This window comes from Ammospiza nelsoni, chromosome 11, assembly GCF_027579445.1.
Source record: "Ammospiza nelsoni isolate bAmmNel1 chromosome 11, bAmmNel1.pri, whole genome shotgun sequence".
NCBI lineage: Eukaryota > Metazoa > Chordata > Aves > Passeriformes > Passerellidae > Ammospiza > Ammospiza nelsoni.
In genome coordinates, this window is record NC_080643.1 from 7320185 (window position 1) to 7341665 (window position 21481).

At 47.2% G+C, this 21481-nt stretch overlaps 1 protein-coding gene across 15 annotated transcripts in view; it reads left to right on the forward strand.

The window, feature by feature from the left end:
* The window catches only part of CADPS (calcium dependent secretion activator), a 203412-nt gene that overhangs the window by 175627 nt on the left and 6304 nt on the right, over window positions 1-21481 (forward strand). For all 15 annotated transcript variants that reach the window (XM_059480072.1, XM_059480074.1, XM_059480081.1 and 12 more), the window contains 2 exons: window positions 3038-3070; window positions 5678-5785. In XM_059480072.1, the coding sequence (XP_059336055.1) occupies window positions 3038-3070; window positions 5678-5785 (141 nt within the window). The remainder of the gene's footprint in view (window positions 1-3037; window positions 3071-5677; window positions 5786-21481) is intronic.

The following is a 21481-nucleotide window of genomic DNA, read 5'->3' on the forward strand; positions in this document are numbered from 1 at the left end:
TCTCTCTCTCTTGTTACAGCATGCTTGCACCACCTCCCACGTTTTCCCTGTCTGAACAAATACAACAAAGTGTGATGGTCCAAGCCACTGAGCTCCAGAAAGCATTAGTCTCCCACCCCCTTCCACCAACTTCTTTCATCGCGTGTTTTCCAGGCTCTCTGCAAGTGACATGTACTCGGGGGTCTTGTGACAGACAGTTTTATCACCTAGTAGGATATCCTCATTTCCAATTCTTGCCTCGAAATTCAAGATAAAATTAATGCATCTGTTGTCCTAATAAATTCTCACTAGCCACTTCTCCTTGCAGAGCACTTTGAGAGGAAAACACCCTTCTAAATTTGGCCAGACTTTTTTTTTTTTTTTCTGTTTGTTGCTACATTTGAGTGCATCTTGGCGGCAGCAGCCCAGGCCCTGGCTGGGTGTCTGCATGTGCAGATCCACTGACTCACAGGAATGCCAGCTGCTAAAATTCCCTGTAATCTGGATGGCCTCTGTAGGCAGAGCTTTACACCTGTGGTAATTATAACCAAAGATTCCATGCTACCCAAGGGAGACAGAAGTAAAAGATCTTATTTTTGTTCTGCGCAAAATTTGTATGGTAAACTGAGATGTTTCATGGCAAAGTCACATACTTTGTGAAAAACGGCAGCCTAGCAAAAATCACACAACATCCGGCAGTTTGGAAATTTCACTAAATGTAGCCAAATCTGACTTTAAAGAAAAACAAGTAATTATTCTGATTAAAGGAGAGTGGGCAGGAGAAGCAGCTCAGTTTTTTTGTGGGTGGAGGGAGGAGATCGCAGGAAGCTGAGTTATTCTTGTCGCCTCTTGGCTTTGGAGAAGGTAGTTTGAAAGTGGCGCTAAGCTGGACCCAAGAGTGCTAAATCCACACTCAGCAGGCAGGTTTGCTTCTGCCTGGCTTCGTGCTCCATGTGATATTTGAAGGTACAGGTGTAGCCCTGAGGAAGGACCCCAGCTTGAGTTCTGCAGGCTGTTGAGCCACATCGTTTTCCAGGCTTTCCTCCTGGTTGTTGGGCTTTGCTGCTCAGAAAAACTGCTGGTTTGGTGCTCGCATGGGCACCCTGCCTGCGTGGGTGTGCCATGGCTGCCTGCTCTCCTGGAGCTGCATCCACTGGATGGGCTCCAGCTGCCTTCACACACGGGGGCTGAGGCTCCTCCGCTCCCATTCCTCAGCAGCAAGGGGTAGCACTTCACCACCTCCCCAGAAAGTTGTGAGGATAAATGCAGAGACAGGGCAAGGTGTCCAGCCAGCCGGCTGGAAACAGGAATACCTGGAGACAACACAAGTGTTTGCTCTGGTGCTGGTTTTGCTGTCTCCTTCGTACACTCATGTGCTGGGACGCGCCCCGTCCCCCTGCAGCCTCTCTGGCAGGCAGAGCTGGGGTCACACTGCAGCAGCAGGCGCTCGGTGCCCTCCTCCTGCCCTTCCCTCTGTTCTTGCTCCCCGGCTCGGCAGCCTGGGCGCTGCCAATGCTCGCCGCGTTCACCTCGGCAATTACCACCAGTCTGGTCTTTTGTATCGCCTCATTGTGCTTAATTATGCACCCCCCACACACACCATATGAGTGCTTCCACCCACTCTCACATTCTGTCTCACACATACATTCATTCTCTCATTCGGGACACATAATTTATTCATCCCAAGATGCAACTGTGTGCGTGTTATATTTAGGCTGTTTTAATGGTAGCTTTAGAAATATTTAAAAGCAGGTGAGCTTTTACACCCAAACAAAGATGGCCGGCAACGCTTACCCTAATTAAAAGCAGAAGCGTTGTGGAAAATCCCAGCCATCCTCTTTCTAGACACTGTGCCTTATGCTACAGTGGGAAAAAGGTCTCTGCGGCCAGCTGGGCACTGCTCAGTTGGAAGAGTTGGCCCTGACGTCAGGGGCCACCCCGCCTCCCGCGCCAGGCAACGTGCACCCTGCTGCATGGAAAATCACAGACAAAGTCAGTGCGGGCTCTTGCAGATCACACCAGCTTGTGATGACACCATAGAATGCAGTGTCCATCTCTCATACCTTCTCTCCAACAGTGTCTTCTCAGAAAGGAGGAAAATCAGGGGGAAATGAGGTAGCTGTTCAGTCTGGGAAGCAGAAAAGCTTCAGAGCACTTCTGCGTAGCATGGCATGAGCACACTGCCCCAACATGGTCTGCAAGCTCTTGCCAGCATCAGGACCAGCAACAAGAGAGAAAATAATAATTTTTGTTTTGAACTCATTGATGTGGGGGAGGAACAAGTGAGTGCAGGAGAGGCTGCAGGTGAAGGCAACAAGGATGACTTTTAAAACGTGAACACATCTTTCCAACCAGCCCAGCCACAGGCGTTTCATGTGCAAAACTTCTCAGAAAACCTTCAGGCCAGCAAACCATCACAGGATGGGTTGGAAGGTACCTTAAAAATCATCTTGTTCCAACCCTTCTGCCACAGGCAAGGACACCTTCCACTATCCATATTACTCAAAGTCTTATCCAGCCTGGTCTTGACAATGTCCCAGGAGGGAAGCACACTGTGGGCAGGACAATGGGAAGGGAGCAAAATTAGGGTCCTTTCTTGTGTCTAGGTTGGTGCAGGCCCCTGCCAGCCTCACCATGCCATCATGACCCCACTCCAGGGAAGCTGGCATTGCTCCTGGGATACAGCTCCCAGCAGGAGAGACATGCAGAGCCTTGGGAGACACGTGGCATCAGGTGGAGAGCGAGGCCTCCAAAGAAAATAACGATGTCTTCTTACGAACCCCGTCTTCCCCCGCTCGCTGAAGTAGAAGCACAACTCCCACACTATCATCTGCTGCTATTAGAGCTTTAGCAGCAGTAAAGTTACCTCTCCAAAAAAAAACAACAACAAAAATACCACCGTTTGAGACAGGAAAGTGAGTTTCATCACCCTTGTCAACCTACTCAGCGTTATGTTGTCCCAAGTCTTGGCTGGAGATGGTCTTAGAGAATTTGAAGAAAAAAACAGAGACCTGAAAAGGTACTGGTGGTGTTAACTCTCTTCTTGTTCCTTTTACAGGTGAAGGCTGCTTCCAAATACGTGGATGTACCCGTAAGCACAATTTAAACAACTTCTGTCATAGTAATTTGCATCGCGCTTTGGTTTATGGCATGTGTAGCAACCCACATTATGCATTAACAGCCAAGATTGAGCCATGGGCCTTCATACTTCTAACATTTGAACTGGAAAGGATATCTCCATTATGTTAATAATGAGCAGTTACCCTCTTATGGAGACCTAAGAGGCTGTTTAGGCAACAATTTGCAGATGGTGTCAAAAAGGTACCATATTTATGCAATTGGCTTGAATCACATTTGAAAAAAAAAAAAAAAAAATGGGAGCAGTGCATTCTGTTGATTCTTCATTTGGACTTGTACAAATACAGTATAATTTCCAAACAAAAAGTCCAGACATGTTAGAACTGAGCCAACACACATCTAACACATTAGCTAATCTATTTTATTTTTGTTCTTCTAATTGTTGGTTTATTTTACTCTTTTGGAAAATGACTTTTTTATTACTTTGGGGAAATGGTGATGAGCTACCAACATGTGTTTGGGAAATTGTTAATGAAAATAATTTTTTCCATTTTTCTGTAATTGGTATAGGGAAACTGTACATCGTCTCCTCTAATTAGACCTTGATTCATAAGGAAAAGAGCCCTTAATGTTCTTAGACAGAGCACTTAACTTGCCAGAAATTTACATTTAAATTAAGTTGAAGTGTAATATATGAATGTTGGCTGGAATAAGGGGTTACTGTAACATTTACAGGCAGAAAGATCCCGAGCAACTGCAAATGCAGAAAAATAGATCTTAATATACAACACCAGTTCCTGCACCCAGTTAGAGGGCCGTGGAAACCAAGAGTAACTCAGTTGAGTCTGATGATATGTGTGTATAATGTGTGTATATTTAATGCAGGTGTATTGTTCTGCATGTTCTCATATGGCAATGTGATAAATTTATCAGACATCTTGGACCACATCATCTGCATTTGGTTTTTTTCAGCCCTTTGGCCCAACCTAAATGTTGCCTACAAAATTATCATATCTTGAGCCTAGCATGGAAAAGACAAACTCTTGAACATTAAGAGGTGTTGCTTGGTTTAAAATACCCCAATGCAGATCTTGGCATCCTGTTCTCTTGGAGTAATAAAAGCAAGATTTTGAGAGCCTTGGGAAGAAGAACTCAGAATTTATTTCTTGCCCTGAAAATGTGGAGACCCTTCAGATGAAATGTCCTAGTTGTTTTAGTGCATCTTAAATATTTAGCCATCAGAAATTTGAACACTGAACAGTTATTTTAAGTAACTTCTAGGGCAAAGCATGGCCTTCTCTGAGGCCTCTATGTTCTGAAAGTAAAGCATCTCCAGGGAAGTAGTCTTGGTAAAATGCTGTGTAACCCTTTCAAGCTTTTCCAAAGGCTTTGTACCTTGGACATCCTTGGGAGATCTGCAGCAGGGTCTGCTCCTCTCATCAAAGCCAGACAGATGCTCCAGTTCTTTGTGTAAATCAGATCAGAAATCTTTCACCTGGGTTAGTTTTCAGTTGTTTCCCCACCTGCCCCTGGAAATGAAACCATATTACAGAGGCTTCCTTGACAGCCTCAACATTTTTAATGAACTGAACCACCAGCCCCACACAGCCCCCAGACCCGTGCAGAGGCCACCCCATGGTCTGTGAGCCACTGCCTTTCCAGGGGAAGGAGAAAGAAAAACCTGTTCAACTGGAGGACAGAGGGGAAATCCTGATGTTGAACAGAAACCCACCACTTAAATTTAATTCTGCAAATGTTAGTTAAATCTAATTCTGTAATTCTCTTGCAATTGTCTTGGTACAAACCAATCCATCTACTCCTGCCTTGGAAGGGGCACGATCAGCAGACTGAAAATTGCTTGAAAGTGTAACACTTGACTACTGCCACGTTTGTGTTGTCCTCATTGTTTTTCAAATTAATACCTTGTCATTGTTGCAGTAGGTGTTAAGAAATGTCACTGCCTTCCCAAGGGCCAAGCACTGGCCCTTTGCTTGATAATTGTTTGCTTTGTATTAAAAAACTCCCTTCCTACTGCTTTCCAAACTGTCCTCATTTTCACCCTGGAAATTACATGGATGTGTTAACTAACTTCAATTTACAGCGGCTGACAATCGTATCTTGCAGAGAAATGATACTCTGTGATCTGAGGTAAATCACAGTAATGGAAACTAATGACACTAGTTATTAACAAACTTACAATGTGCCACACAAATTTAAGGTTTTGTGGCAGCTCTTGTAATGACTCGTGTTACCATATTTTAATGGGTTTCATTTGAGGTAAGTTTGAATCCAATATATCAAGCAATATGAACTCAAACAAGATTTTTTTTAAAGTATTTTACATCCAGCTGCTTCAGTTCCTGTTTGATTTAAAGCAATGCTGTTATCCCCAAAATCTTGCATGCTTGTAGGTTACTCTTTAAAAATCAGTTAAATTCTTCAGAGAGCTGTAGCAATGTGGCATCAGGTAAGTGTTCATCAGGTAAGGAAAGGGTGAACTGCAGGAGGACAGCAGGAGATGGAGGAGAAGGAAAAGCAGTGATGAGGCTGCACAGAGAAGCTGCCCCCTGCATCACTATTCATGTTTTTCTCTCTCTCTCTTCTTCTCTCCTCCATGCAGAAGCCAGGAATGGATGTTGCTGATGCCTATGTGACATTTGTCCGCCACTCTCAGGATGTCCTGCGTGATAAGGTCAATGAGGAGATGTATATAGAAAGGTTATTTGATGTAAGTAAATGCCCTCTCCTCCTTGGACACCAAGCAGGAGAGACCCAAAATGTGACAAAATAAGACAGGAGGATAAGTCACATTTTGAGAAAATTTATTGGTTACAGCTTTAAAAATAAATCTTTCCCTTCTTTCTGACTAAGGCTCGTATCTGCTCTCTGCCTGCTTTAAATCTCTACTCTAGTCTACTGTGTCTTAGTCTTTGTGTGGATTTTAAAAACCAGTATCTTCTAAGAGAGCTCTTTAATATGTGTAAATTTCTCTGTATCAGAACATCTCAGTCATAGCTCTCACTGTTCAAATTTGAGCCAGGTTTTTGGCAGATGTGTTTGCTAAGGACCAACTCTTCTGCATGTTTTGCATTGTTTCATTGACAAGCACTCCAAATCTGACAGCAAATTTAACATATTAAACTTTAATTTTAAAAGCTAATCAAAACAGCTGATTATGAATGGGCTTTGGTATAAAGGAGGACCATGTTGTGGTGTTTGCCACCAAAGGTAAATTTGAGACATGGTCTCCTTGATGAAGATGGCTGGTAGGAACTGACCCAGATGTTCATAGCTAATTTTCAGTTGGACAAGATCAGTTTGTTGGACTGTGAGAGAACAGTGACCTGTGATGCCTGAGTTTTTTAGGTTTGGATGCATGTCAAAAGTATCTCTGTTTCTGTTGCTCTTGTTTTGTTACAGCCTTTCTGTCCTTGTAGCTGTTCTATAGTAAAGGTTTTCTGTTGATGACCAGACTGCAGCATTACTGTTTCAGTCTCTCTAGGATATTTGTCCGTACCTCAATTTCTGTTTGATGCAGCTTCTTTCCCTACTCTCCTTCCTTCCATCCCTCAGCAGTGCCATGTCTCAGTCTCCTGGCTCTGGAACTCTAACAGCCTTCTGTGCTTTCTTTACTCACTCTTTTGCTTCCTCAGTGTGCAGGGAAATCTGCTTTTTCCCCAGCCAACCTCTTCCTTCACTCGATACTTCTCTTTCTGCACATTACCTGTCCCTCAGAAACCTCTTCTTCCTTTACAATTCCCACTCTCTCTTTTCCCCATAATGTACCAGATTAAAATGGAACTTATCTCTCATGTCAAATGTTTTATCACATTATATCAAGTGGCATGAATTAAGAGTCAAATAATCTTGCTGTGTACATCTACTAGCATGACCCACATCCACTGAGAATGCCTCATTCATGCACAGAGCACAGCAGTGCCTCCCCGGGCTCGGCTCTGGGGAGAGTTTGCAGCGTGAGCACCAGACAGCAAATCACCCATCAAGCAGGCATGGGGAGAAAAAACAAAACATGAAACAAAAGACTGTCGCTTCCATCTGCAGCGGGCCTGCGAGTGCATTGCTCGTTTGTGTTGAAATTTATTCCACGAGCAGTTAAATTTCCAGAGCTCATCTGGACTGTTCTTTTCAATGCCCACACTGCCTTTTCCCTCATCCTTTCCCTATGATTCACAGTTGGTGTGTTTGTACCGATTTGGGCCATTATTTCCAATTTTCAAAAGGCTGTAATTAACACAAATATTGATTTCAGTTTGATCCACTCATACTTGGTTTTACCAAGCCATATTTTAAACAAATTAACAGTTGACATGAACTAAAAAGCAAAAGAGCAGCTACCTTGGTGGAAAGCAAAAAATGCAAAACCCTTCTTTCCCTCCCTGCCTTCCTCAAGTCTCCCTGATCCATGCGGAATTAAATAATCAAAGATGGGGTTTCTCCATTGCTCTGCCTGTTTTGAGTTACACTGGCTGCAGGTGGGAATTGCAGCATGTGGGAGCTGTTCCCATTCCTGTTCCCATCCCAGTGGGACGGAGTTGGGATCTGATGCTACTGGCATGTTTGCATGTGTCTCATGTGTGTGAGTGTGTGCCCATGAGCAGGGCAAGCTGTGGGGTGGTTGCTTTGCAAGGAGGGAATGGATTGTGCCAAGCCCTTGTCACCCAAAACTTGGAATTATGTTTTGAGCAGCCATGTATTGTCTCTGCCAGGTTGCAGCTGAAGGAGCTGGCTCCATGGTCAGCTCCCATCATGGCTCAGGTGCTCCTGGTGGATCAGCACCAGCACAGGGTTTACATGGGGGTCACCAGACCCCATTTAAGTTGGTGCTGTGTTCACCCATGTTTGGGTAAAGGCAGAAACAAGTGCTTAACTCTATTATTGACCTCAGAAAGAGCCCTGCAGCCTTTTGCCCCTCTCACCCAACCCAGTAAAGCAGCATGGTCATGGGGTCTTTAAGCTCCTTTGGTCTTATTTTCCAAGGACATTTTAGGTACTAACTACCTCTTTAATAAGAAAGAGAAGAGGAATAATCAAAAATGGTATTTATGATGCTAAGTTAGAATTGGACCTCAATTTGTTCCTTCTTCCCCCAGCATCACCGAGGAGCAATCCTCTTAGCTGCAGTTTGTCTAGGCAATGAGATTATTAACACTTTCACAGCCAGGTCCTCAGCTGGTTTAGTGCAGCAGTGCTGGCCTGCCCCAGCCAAATCTCAGTCCAGTTTAGGCTGTTGCATGACAATAGGGGCAGCAGTGGCAGCAAACAGCTTAAACCTGCCTGCAGGCAAGTCCTGTGCACCCAGTGGGGTCCCAGTAAAGACACTCACAGTGTGGGCTACATCCCCTTTCTGCACAGCCCTGGGCAGGGCAGGAGCAGAGGTGCACAGTGCAAGGTTGTCTATTGCACGTTTGGTGGGGTTTGAACTTCCCACACTTCTATGCAATCCTGCCCTGTGTTCCCATTTATTCCCCATTTGTTTCCTCCCTGGAAAAGAGGCTGCAGAGTGTGTTAGGCCATGTCCCCAGAGATGCTGGGTTAATATGTCTTTCCTTGGTATTTGCCATGATTTCTTAGCTCAGAAACCATTTCTCTTCCCCTGCATCGCCTGACTTGCTCATGCCTGCAGAACAGGGCTCTGCTCTTTGGGAGATACTGGTGTTTGTGGCAAATTATTGTTATATTTTTGTGTGGTCTCTGAGTTAATCCTCTTAATTCTGCAAATTAGTCAGGATGGGTTTTCCCCCCTCCCTGAAATAGAGTCATCTTAATTTTAAAAATCTGTATTCTTGGGATCATTGAATGAACAGATTGATCGTGGAGTTCTGCTGGTAATCAAAACCTAACTAGCTTTTTGGCAGTGCTGTTTACTGCAGAGTAACATGACTTATTTACTTGGCCTGGTTCACTAATTTGATAACATTTAAAGCTAAAACACTGTAATAAGGCCTGTTGGTAGAGAGCAGTGGTAACAGAGGAGTTTCAGAATAGCATCATAGCATTCTCTCCCTGCGCTCCTATGCCTGGCTGGGTGCTTTGGGATTGAAACCCTATGGTACTTTGCACACAATGCAGAAGGATCACAAACTATGTGTGGTGCCTGACAGGAATGAAATTTTATCACTTTTTGCCCAGAGAGGGGAGCAGAGTTGACATACAGAATGGAACTTTTTATAGGAACAATGAGGCAGAAGCAGGTGGGTGTATCTTAAACATGGGAAAATATCTTAAACAGAGTGATCTTGAGTCTTTAGACCAATCCTGCAAAATTCAGGTCCTCTTTGTCTTAGGTCACTCAGAACTTCATGAGATCAGAGTTTATACATCTGTCATTTTGTCTGAAGGCAGTGGGAGTTTTACTTGTGAGGGTTGTGCCCTTTGACAGAAGTTATTTCTAGATCCATGCATGTGTGTATATCTTTACAAACACCCTTGGGTACTCACAGTATAGGTTTCAACCCGTCGCAACATATGTGATCCAGAAAGTCTATGATTGACTGGTAGATAGTGTGAATGCCAACCTTCCTTCCACATAAATTGGTAAACACTAATGTAAAACATAGGGTGACTATTTCCTCCCCAGCCACAGTGAGTAGCACATACACAAAAGGCTACTGAGCTCTGGGTGAGCTCCCCGAGATCCTGCGAATTCCAGCATCCCGATGCAGTCCCTGAATAGCGCAGATGGCATTTTTCTCTCTGATGATTAATTCAATATCTTACCCAAAAAAACAAAAACATGCTTTTGATATGAGGGATCAAAACACCAAGAGAAGCTCCTAAGATTGAGAGGACCTAAAAAAAAAATTAATTTATTTTTTTCCTCCTTGTACTTCTTGAAGACACCAGCCTGAGTAGAAGATAAGGATTAAAACAGATGTGCTTAGTGCTAGTTCATCTGCTTAAATCTAGCAGTCTCTGAGATCAGTGATTAAAAAGCCATCTCTAACTTTGATGAAATCCACTGCAATGGTAATTCTGTGTCTCTGATCACTGTCTTATGGGCCTCATGTCTGCCTAAACCGGACATAAAAAACATTTCACTGGAGATGATACATGGATTATATGGGTCAATTATACACTTAATCTGCCTTCTGGAGATTAAGGGTGCATGGATTGACCCTGCATATTTGGCTTGTCCTTGGCAGTTATCAGATCAGGAAGGTTGCCTTTACCAAAAAGTCTGGTAAGAACTTAATCACACAGTGATACTGCCCGCCGAGGTGGCAGCAGCCAGGGTGCTGCGTGCAGGAGCAGTTTCACCACTTCCCTGGCACTGAGAGCCTTCAGCTCCTCACTCTGTGTCACAGCCGGGACAGCAGACGGAGAACACGCTCCGGAAACGAGGGATGAGCCTGTTCTCCTCTGCAAGGCAGAAACAGCTCCTGGTCTTGATAGCAGGGTGGGATTAGCGGGGTCTGGCAGGTTTAGTGGGGAGACCAGGGTTTGCTCTGCTCTCAGCTGTCCTCAGTGCAGGGGAACAGTCACTCCAGGTCCTCTCATCAGCTAGAGCAGCCAGCGTCTCCTTCCCACCACCTTCAGGGAGGCAAAAGCCCCTGGCTGAGGCTCCAGCATCCTGTCCTGTCCTTCAGGCTCAGCTGAGTTTGCCTTTTAGTAAACCCCAGTGACATGATGTTGCATCTGGTGGATTCTGATGGATTTGGGATTTCTTCCCTCATGTCAGGAGCCCAGCAGGAGTCCTGGGGACGTGGTGCAGGACAGTTCTCATGTTTCCAAAGCAGGCTGCCCTTGCTGGTATCTGACTTCTAAATATCAGAGATAAGAAGGATGCAGGACACTGTGTGAGTCTCAAGAATTCAGCAGAATCCTTATACACACTTCCAGGAGCCTGAGTAAGCATTTGTCACTGGAGGATCCACAGGCAGCTCAGCATATGTTTCAGTACCTACACGTTAGAGCCTGATAGCACACCTGAGTATACTGAAAAAATTCAAAACAGCTAGATCAGTTAATTCAGCAAGTCCTCTGCAGACACTGAGGAATTAGCTTATCCTTAAAATCAAAGCTTTTGCCCTTAGCAGGGTTACTCACTTGAATTTTGGCAGCTCCTTCAAGGCATGCTTGCAGGATCGTGGCATTTCTTGCTAGACCGTAAGCCTTGCATGGCACAATCAAATGCCAAAACAGAGCCCTTCCCATCCTCCCCTCTCCTTCCCCTCTCCAATCTCAAAAGCCTGGTTGTGAGTCAGTGGAGCCACTCACTGTGAGTTAGAATTACTCACAGGAGGCCGGGTTGCAGGATCAGGGGAAGAGCGGATATCAGGCTGCGCGCTGGGCTCCCATCTCGGAGCTGCCTGTAGCCACACTCACCACTTTCTCTTAGACAGACAACAACCTGTTTCCCTCCCACGCAGCTAGACTGCTCATTAGGGCACTAACTCTCTCCCACTCCCATCCTGATATGGCCTCCATGGAGCTATTTCTTCTGCCTTGTTTTTTGCTTTTTTTTCCCCCCTCTCTCCCCTTCCAGAGGGAGTTGTGAAACAAAGACAATTAGGCACATTGATCTCAAGGGAGCACAGCTTCCTTTTCCCTCTCTGTGCATCTTTGGAGGAGCCAAAGCCTTGCAGCTTTTGCTGTCTTTTGCTGGCTTGGCAAAGCTCAGACCTGGACCTAGAGTTGATCTCACTGAAGGACTTTTGCTGGGAAAAAGCATAAAATTGTAGTGGTAGCTGTCAGTATATCTTCTAGGGGGTAAATTCTCTTTGCCTAGAGGAGGCATAGAGTGCACTGTCCTTCTGCAGCCTCTTTTCCTCCCCATGTGCCCTCTTGGAGTCACAGGGGAGTGGGGAGAAGAGCTTAGCACTGACACCACTCCTGAGAGGCAGCCCTTGTCCTCTGATATTCCCCTCTGTTAGCTTCACACAGCCCAGGCATGCACTGGGCACATGGCCTCCGGGCTCCCCCTCAGCAAGGCTTCTTTCCTGAAGTGCTCATTTAAGTAGGCTCCATTTAATTTATTTTAGGGAGAGTCTTAATAAAATAAATCCTAGATCTGTCACTGGATTTTACATGCTTGAAAGGGGTTTTTTCCCCTCCTAAATGTCTTTATCAGAACAGCTTTTCGTGTTCCAGTAGACATTTGGTTGAAGACAGTTAATTTGATTTCTTTTCCAGAGGAGATTTTCCATTAATCATTCTAAGAAGGCAGACTGATTGCTCCGTTACGTTAAGGTCAGCATAGGCTTGCTAACATCATCTGCACCGTGCTTTTGAGCATCAGAGATTTGTGTTTTGGGGCTGGCACTGAGTGAAAGATCATTTATAGATGCGAGTAGCCACGGTTTTGGGGAAGCAGGACCATGGAATTCTCCATCCAGAGAGAGCCTTTTCCTGAGCAGCCTCTGGCCAGGAGCTCTCTGTTTAAAACTGCGGATGAGTTACGCGGTGCTCTCTGCCTTCCAGCCAAGTTTAAGAGGCTGTATTGGAGCTCCCATCCTGTGGGCAATCAGGGAGGAGAGCTGGAGGTGTCCGTGTCCCAGCCGTGTGCTGGAGGTGTCCGTGTCCCAGCCGTGTGCTGGAGGTGTCCGTGTCCCAGCTGTGTGCTGGAGGTGTCCGTGTCCCAGCCGTGTGCTGGAGGTGTCCGTGTCCCAGCTGTGTGCTGGAGGTGTCCGTGTCCCAGCCGGGTGCAGGAGGTGTCCATGTCCCAGCTGTTTTCTGGAGGTGTCCGTGTCCCAGCCGGGTGCAGGAGGTGTCCGTGTCCCAGCTGTGTGCTGGAGGTGTCCGTGTCCCAGCCGGGTGCAGGAGGTGTCCGTGTCCCAGCCGTGTGCTGGAGGTGTCCATGTCCCAGCCGGGTGCAGGAGGTGTCCGTGTCCCAGCTGTTTTCTGGAGGTGTCCATGTCCCAGCCGGGTGCAGGAGGTGTCCGTGTCCCAGCCGGGTGCAGGAGGTGTCCGTGTCCCAGCTGTGTGCTGGAGGTGTCCGTATCCCAGCCGGGTGCAGGAGGTGTCCGTGTCCCAGCCGGGTGCAGGAGGTGTCCGTGTCCCAGCTGTTTTCTGGAGGTGTCCATGTCCCAGCCGTGTGCTGGAGGTGTCCATGTCCCAGCCGGGTGCAGGAGGTGTCCGTGTCCCAGCCGTGTGCTGGAGGTGTCCGTGTCCCAGCCGTGTGCGGGGCCGTGGGAAGGGCCGGGATGTGCCGGTGCCCGCAGGTGTGCGGGGCTGACCCCATCCCAGGGGCCGGGCTGTGCTCCCTCCCTGCGGGCCCCGCAAAGAGCCTTTAGCCGAAGCAGCTCTCGGTGCAGGGCAGAGCCCCTGAGCTAACAATGACGAATTGTCTGATTTCCAGCAGCGCCTTCAATCCGTCTTTTCCTTTTCTCCCCCTGCATCCCGGCCGCACACAATTGCTGCTCAGCCCGCGGCAGCCAGCGGTGCGTGCCAGATTAGCCGTCCCAGGTCATTTTGTTTCTCTTGATCTGCGGCTCTTTCCTTTCCCGGTGCTCCCTTAAGCCTGGCCCTGCATGTATGATATCAGCGTTCAAAAATGCCTGCTGGGACTCGGGTGGAGAGTGCACTGCAGCCGGTGTTAACCCCAGGAAGGAGAGAGACCAGGGGAGCTGCTGCAATCAGGGCCCAGATGTACAGGCAGCCTCCAGCTACTTTTCTGGAATTTTCAGGCTATAAAAGAAGTAGATAAAGTTTATCAAGTCCCACTTCATGACAGCTTCTAATTTAAACTGATTACAAGTGTAATAAAAGTATTCTATAGTATGCACTGCTGTGCATCTTACTGAACAACTGTGCAGCCAGTTTTATCATCACTGCCTCACACTAACAGGGCTCTGGAATCAGGACAGAAAAATAGCAGTTGTGTGGATATTGTGTTTTACTAGGCTGCTTTATATAGAAACTCAGATTTTAACATGTCAACTTCATTTCTTTTTTGAAAAATGGAAATAAGCAGAGAATATTTTATAAGTTAAAAATGTATTTGAGAACAAGCATCCATACAGGAGTGGTTTTCTGTTTGTGCGCCTTTATAGGTTTTTATGCAGAAGCTCTTTCATTTAGGAAAAGAGAAGTCTGCAAATTCCTGCAAAGCAGCAGGTTTTTGGGGATTTAATTTGGCAGTCCCTAGCGAATGCTGTGCACTTTGCAGAGCTGTATCTGCAGTGAAGCAGAGAGAGCTCAGCACCCAGAGCCCACCTGGTGGTGTGCCCAGGCCCCCGCTCTGTGTGCAGGGATATGGGATGCTCCATGCCAGCACAGCCTGGAAAGGCAGGGCTTCCAGTTCAGGGCTTCATGTAGCCAGGACAGGCTGTGCCTGTTACCTAAAAGGGGCATTTTCTGGAGGTGTAATTCAGTGTATAAACAGGATTAGGACTGTCCAGTCTCAGAGAGGAAATGAGGCACCTGCTGAGGCACTTAGCCTGCAAACCTGACAGGTTTAAGCATGGGATGTCTCTGGTTTGAGGACATTGGGGATGGGAGAGAAGTTTGGGGTGGCAGCCTGCTTCCTTCTCAGATCACCGTGGGCACCAACTCCTGCACCCCCTGCCATGGAGCAGGAGTTTTTTGCAGGGGGGGTCTCCCCTGCAGTTTTCTCTGCCGGCTGCCCTCCATCCAGCCCTGACCAGCACACGGCCTGGCAGCTCTGCCCTCCTCAGAGCAGCAGCAGCACGTGGCTGGGATGGGTTCAGAGGTGATCTATGCATGGGCTGGCATTGGTATTCTCTGAGCAAACCCCAGCAGATTGGGAGCAGGACATCCCTGGCTGTAGGAAGAGAGGAGCCAGCAGTGCAGTTGCTTTTTCTGTGAGATTCTCCCCAGGGCAGAAGGGGAGTCATTGGCACATTCACCCATCACTCCTGCCGGGGATGTGAGTGTATGGCTCTTTGCTAAGCAGAGACTTTGGTGTCTGGCTAGCAGAGCAGACCACTCTGACATACGGCTGGGGGCCACCTGAATGAGTACAGGGCATCAGAGTTGTTCCTCCCCGCCGAAGGAGCAGCAGTGTTGCAGATCCCTTTCTGGCTGTGCCCCTGCTCTGGGAAGCCTTTGCCTGTGTGCTGAGAGTGCACGGATTGCCTGCAGAGCCACTGAGGGTCGGCACAGACAAACCTGCACCCTCTGTGGCGTGTGGAGTCACAGCTGACGGGACAAGTGCAGGTGTCACTGGTTGGTGCAGCACCGAGAGCAGGGGCTATTAGGGGTGAGCTTCTTGGGCACATGCGTTTGTTGGGGACCTTGGCCCCACCAACACAAAAGATATTGATCCCCCCTGGCCTCTCTGAAAATGAAGAAAATTTTGGATTAATAGCAGGGAGAAATTTGCAGCAAGAGCCATGCAGATTGGGCTGTGCCCCTCTGGAGATCAGGGAATTTGCGCGATCCCACCAGCACGGGCAGCACCCCGGGAGCCCCGGCCTCCTGCCATCAACACCTGTGGCACCGACCCGGCGGGTCCAAGCCGCAGGCAGTGAAGGGTGAGGCGGCAGCCTGAGCCCGCCCCGAGCCGAGCTCCTGAGCAGTGGGTGCTCCCAGGTGCCATATGTACTGCAAAGAGCGTGCGGCACTTCCCCGCGCCCGGCTCCGCGCTCGCTCCCAGCGCTCTTCCCTGCTGCAAGGCAGAGCTCTTGCGCGATTCAAAGTTGTTTTGTGGTTTATTTTTGGGAAAGGGGGGGGGGGAAAGAAATAATGTAATTCGGTGATGCCATTTGCATCCTAGACAGATGATGAGTTGCTCTGGCTAGCAGCTTAACCCTATTAGGCAACGTTAGGGACTGTGACTTTATTAAATAATAATACAAATTATTTTCATATCGAGACCCTTTGACTTTGTAACTTCCTCGTATTGGTACGTTGTCAACAAGAATGAGATTTCGTAGTTAAGGAATATAAAATAGAGTAAAAGGCATCCAGAATTCACAGCTCTGGGGTGGATGTTGAAGAACACGCTGTGTGTACTCACAGTGATAGCATTATAGTGGTACATAAAATACCAGGGAAAAAAAGTACTTTTGCTTCAGTAGTAGCTGTGAGTGTCACCTGGGAGACTCCAGACTTATTCTATGAGGCTTTGGTAGAACAAGGTCAAAATTTTATTAAAAAAAGAAAGACCCCAAGGTTTCAGGGGATCTTTATCGAATTGCTAGCACTTTGCCAGATCTCTAGAATTTAATGTGGAGTTTTATAGAGAGGCTTAGTTCTGAAGATGAGGGGCATGTTGCCTGCTGTGAGGAGCGCTCACCCAGAGCCCTGCTGAGCACAGCTAACAGGGACTTTGCTCACAGGGCTGAGGTGCAGACGTGGGGTGCCCAGTTTGGCAAAGGGGTCACGAATCCCAAACACTGACAGTTCCTAAATATACCAAGGCAAAGACCCTGCAGAGAAGTTAAATTAGCACACTGCAAACTGTCACCAGAGCTTAGATTTATTTTCTGAAAGATACTTTCCAAAGGGTCTGAATTTGGGGTGAATCACCTTTCTACCAGCAACCTGAGGGCTGCCTGAAGCCCTCCCAGTGCTCTGCTCTGAGGAGCTGCACCAACAGACCCACTTTTGATGTTGGCTTTTCATACCTAACTTAAAGAATTATGTGCCACAGAAAAGCTGCCTAATGACCGGACAGCGTTATTATCTGGCATGCAGCAGCGTAGCAGGACGATAACTATTTATTTACTTTTTGTGGATAATGTTCTGTTATTTTCTAGTCTTTGGCAATAGCAAGAGAGCATCTGATATATACAATATTGGTGTGTATCCAATTGTTTGTGAACATCCCAAGTTTTGAAACATGGTTGTGAGAGAGGAATATAAGCTTAAGCTTGAAAGGCTAAAAAGCAGAAAGCCCCACACGTAAATGCTATTATACACTTAATGAGGCAGGGTTTAAAAAAAAATCAGCCACACAAGTTGGTTTTATCAAAGAAAATGTATAAATAACAACCAGTGATTCAGAGTGCCTCACAAAGGGAAAAGCAGGGACGGGAAGCTAGCACTTCACTTGTGGCATTCAGATAATTCTATTTACTACACTAATCTTTTGGGCTTAGCAATTGACAATCAATATATTATTATCAACAAGCATTAATGCAAACAAAAAGCTTCTATTTCTTTTTTTAACTGTGTTCCCCTAAGTCCCTTAAATTTAATTAAAACCAGACAGCTCTCCTTCTAGTACAAATTAGAGTTAAAATCATATTAAATATTTGTTCCACGAGAAAACAAAAGTGTCAGCTTGTGCTACCAGGTTTGGCTGTTTCTTTTTTCCTCCTTTTTTTTTTTTTTTTTTTTTTTACACACAGAGGGGAAAAAAAAAATACCAGCTACTCAAAGTTAAAATAAAGTCTCTCTCCCTCCCTCCCCGTCTCCCAAGACTACTGTCTATAACATGTTGTTCCTTATAGAAAGTGGGATATGGTGGCATTTGCTTGATTAACTTGCTCGACAAAAGTGACAGCTGCTGTGGGTGCATGTAGCTAAGCTGCACAGCGCAGTTCCGCCTTTGTACATCTGTCAGCAAAAAAGGAGGAATAAAGAGTGAAAAGAGACAAATTGGTCCCAAAAGGCAATCCATTCAACTCAGGAGGTTTGCTCTATTCAAGCACTCGCTGGGAATCTCAAGTGCTAGGTAGCTTATTCAATTTCATTCATTCTTTAGAATGAGCCCTCAAGTGTTTAATTTCTTATTCTGTTGAATAAAAGGGGAGCTTTTTTTTTTTATTGGAAGCATTAATTGTAAGACTAGCTGATCAATGCCTGCAATATTAACTCATTGCTTATTTTATGGTTAGCTGTGTGCTCCGAGAGCCACAGCCGCTAAACTTATTTCTGTAACGTGGGCAGTGTCACACCAATTTCTGTGCTTCGGGAAAACCTGGGCACTCACAGCAAGGTTGTTCTCAGTGCCCTGAGCCCTGTGCCCTGCCCAGCTTGGGGGAATGGCCCAAATCCTTGGCAGGTGTAAATCGAAAGAGCCTCTGGGTCATTATTGGTGCCACCCATGGCTGCGGCCAGGACGCGGCCGAGCCAGATGCTCTGTGCCTGGGGCTCGGCCCTGAGCCCCTGCAGCCTTGGCCCTCTGTGCTGCAGGAGGTTTTGCAGCTCCAAATGCTGAGCTGCCTTTGGGTGGTTCTCTGGTCCCCAGCGAAGGGCAGGGCAGGGGAGCCCTTCTGCAGGGCTCTGTGTAACACCCAGAGCACAGGATGGGTTTTGTTGAGTAGAGCAAGGAAAGCTGATGAGAGGATGGGATGGGGTTTGCTGCATGAACAGGTCTCTGTTTGCCCTCCAGAAAAATGTATGCTTGAGGGGAGAGCTGTGCCTCTTCCTTCTTCATTGTGTGGCAGAAGGTCCATCTCAGTCTCCTCATTGACACTGGGGACCAGAATGGTGTTTGTGCTTGAGTGCCTGTGGCTTTTCATCCTCCTCCTCCTCCAGAGCCACTGCCACATGTCTTAACTCAAGCTTTTCAGACACTTGTGTCACCAAGGCCCTGTCCCTGCTCTATCCCCACTCTCCCAGCCTGGGGCACAGCACATCTGCTGCAGCAACACAAAACTCACATTTCCAGAACAACCTGAAAAACAGCTGGGCTCAGCTCTGCCAGGACCTTGCTAGCAGTGCTTGGGAGCAGGGCAAGAGTCACTGCCCTCATCCACACCCAGCATCCCAGCAGAGCTGGCCATTGGAAAAAGGATTGCATAAGCTGCTCTGTGTATTCATGCTGGGAACTTCTCTTTATTTCTGATAGACAGGAGTAGGAACTACATTGGCTCTGAGGCCCCATGCTTTGGGCTTGCCACCTTGACCAAATTTTTGGAGCAGCAATGACTGCCTGGAACCAAGAGCAAAAGAAACATTGAAGGTAGTGAGGAACACTTTGGTGGGCACAGAAGACTGACTGGACAAGAATGATCCTTCCATGACTGCCATAGGGAGATCTGGGCTTCGGGTTGCAGGGCTGCAGGCAGTTCTGGTGTGCACACCTGGCTGTGCTGCTGGGCACACTGAGAGTGCAGGAAGGGACACGGTGCCTGGGGCTGGCAGGCTGCTCCTGGAGAGTTCTGCTCCCACACCAGTCCCCTCCAGCACTGGCAGCTGTGTGCACAGGGCTGGTCCCCAGGCAGTGTGTGCCTGCACTGCTGGGGCTGCATCCCTCCCTTCCCGTGGAGATGGCACCTGCTCAGGGGAGGTGGCTGCCATGAATACTCGTGACAACACCAAATACCCAGTTTGATCTCAGGGCCACCCAGGGCTGGATGGACACAGCTCTGTCAGCTCTCCCCTACTGTCAGCAGCTGTAAATCATCACAGCCCCACTCTGCCATCCCCCAGCTGAGCTTCTGGCCCGTTGGACAGGGATGGGCAAATACAAGAAACAAAGAGTTGGTAATTATTTTTTTTTCCTGACTGATAAATCACTTTGAGCTGTTGCCTGAGAGCAGGTTCAGTTTTCCTTTGGGAAGTAAAACTCACAGCCAGCCTTTTCCTCTCTCCCTTCCCACCTCTGTGGCCCCTCACTTCGTGCTGGCCAGCTCAGGGATGCTGTGGTGGCGTCCGCCCAGCATCCAGTTCCTCATCTTTGAAACACCTTGAATTCAAGGGTTCATTTCAAAGCTGCCTTTCAGCATTTCAAAACAAGCCCATGTCCTGGACAAAGAGAGGGAGCCAGCCAGCATTGGGAGCCTCTTTGTGCTGTGTGTGTCACAGTTTTAAATAGATTTGCCCTGCTTGGATTGGTTCTGGTTGGAAAGCGAGTACTGAAATGAGAGGTCATAGGGGAGAGTTACTATGGTAATTGAGTAGTATCACCAGTAGTTTTGCTCTTATGAGCATTAAAGCACATAATAATAGACAAACAACAGTGGTTAAAGCAAGCAGGTAGGATTACTATGTTCTTTTGTCAGAAGTATATAATGTCTTGTAGTCAGTTTTAAAGACTTCTCAACCCCAAATCCACCCAGCAGTCACCTGCTGAGTAATTTTGTGTGCCTAATCTCTAGCCCTTAACTACAAGCTTTCTGCTAATTTGAGGCAAATGGGTATTTTTGACACTAAATAGGGCAGTAAAGAATCCCTGACCTAGAAAAACTCCGTTCCAAGGCACTGAGAGCAGAAAAATATTCTTTCAGCATCCTTGTGAGACCTTTGGAATGACATAAAATAGCTTTGACTAAACTGTGCTGCAGCCTTCGATTAATGGTTTGCAGAAACTTGCTGAACATCCCTACTACAACTTCCCCCATAAAACTTGTCACTTCAGATTGCCATCAGCCACCACAACAATAATCATTTCATGCCTATTGCTAATTGCAAGCACAGCTGAGGCTCAGCAGGGTGCTCTTGCACAGTCCCAGGCCTTTATACCAGCCTCAATCTGTTGTATGGCACTTGTTCACACACAAAAAAACTACCAGTAAAGGCAGAAAGAGGCAGAGTCACAGGTTCCTTGTAATCCCTCTGCTACCCTGCTGACAACCCAGCCCTATAAGCATTCCTGGTTTTGTCCCACTCTTTACAAAAGCTGAAGTGACCTTAAGCTACTAGTATGTAAGCTTTTGAATGAAGAATACAGCTCCTTCAGGTGCCTTAAGAAGCAGTGTTGCATCTGGCTTACGAGATTCTGTTTGCAGCACTCCTGGGGAGAGCTGTGGCTTCCTGTAACATGTAAAATATGAGTGTGAACTCAAGGTTCATGGCAAGGAACAGGAGGTCATGCTTCCATTCAGCTCACACCAAAGAGAACGGGGCTTTGCAGATGTTCCTGGGTGTGTGTAATGACACCACCTCCCAGAAAGCACAGGAGCCCAGCACAGGGCTGGGTTTTGATAAAATGTGCCACATTCAGTGTGCTACTTGCAGATTTATTCATACCAATTTCTACAATTTATGTATTCAGAGACAAACTTGCTATTTCAGGAACTTATTGATCATGTTTTTACATTCAAAAAAAAAAAAAAAAAAAAGAAGGCAGAGGGCTGGGGAACAAGTAAGCTTATTGCTCAGGCTGGTTGGGGTGTTGGATGGGCAGCCATAGAAGTGCAGCTTTTGTAATGCTCCAGCTCCTGTAATGCCATCCTGGTGCATCCCAGCTGGCCCATGGCCCCCCACATCCCCCCAGCAATGAGAGCTGCTCTGAAAGACAGGAAAACAGGAAAACAAACCTGAAAGAGGGATTGAATTCCTGTCTGTACAAATAGAGCACCTACTTGCAGTGGCTGGGCTCTGGCAGTGTCTGCATTTCCTCTGCTGGGGCTGGCTCATGGTGTGCAGCCATGGGGCTGTGGTTTGCCTCTGCCAGGGCCCTGTGCCCCTCCCTGCTGGAGGAGTGGTACCCACCATGCATCCCTGGGGATGCAGGCTCCACAGCCTGTCCTCACCCTGTGCCCCCAGACTGAGTGTAAATTGTCCCCTAGGTGAGGGACAGGGATGCCAGCAGCACCAGTAATGTGTG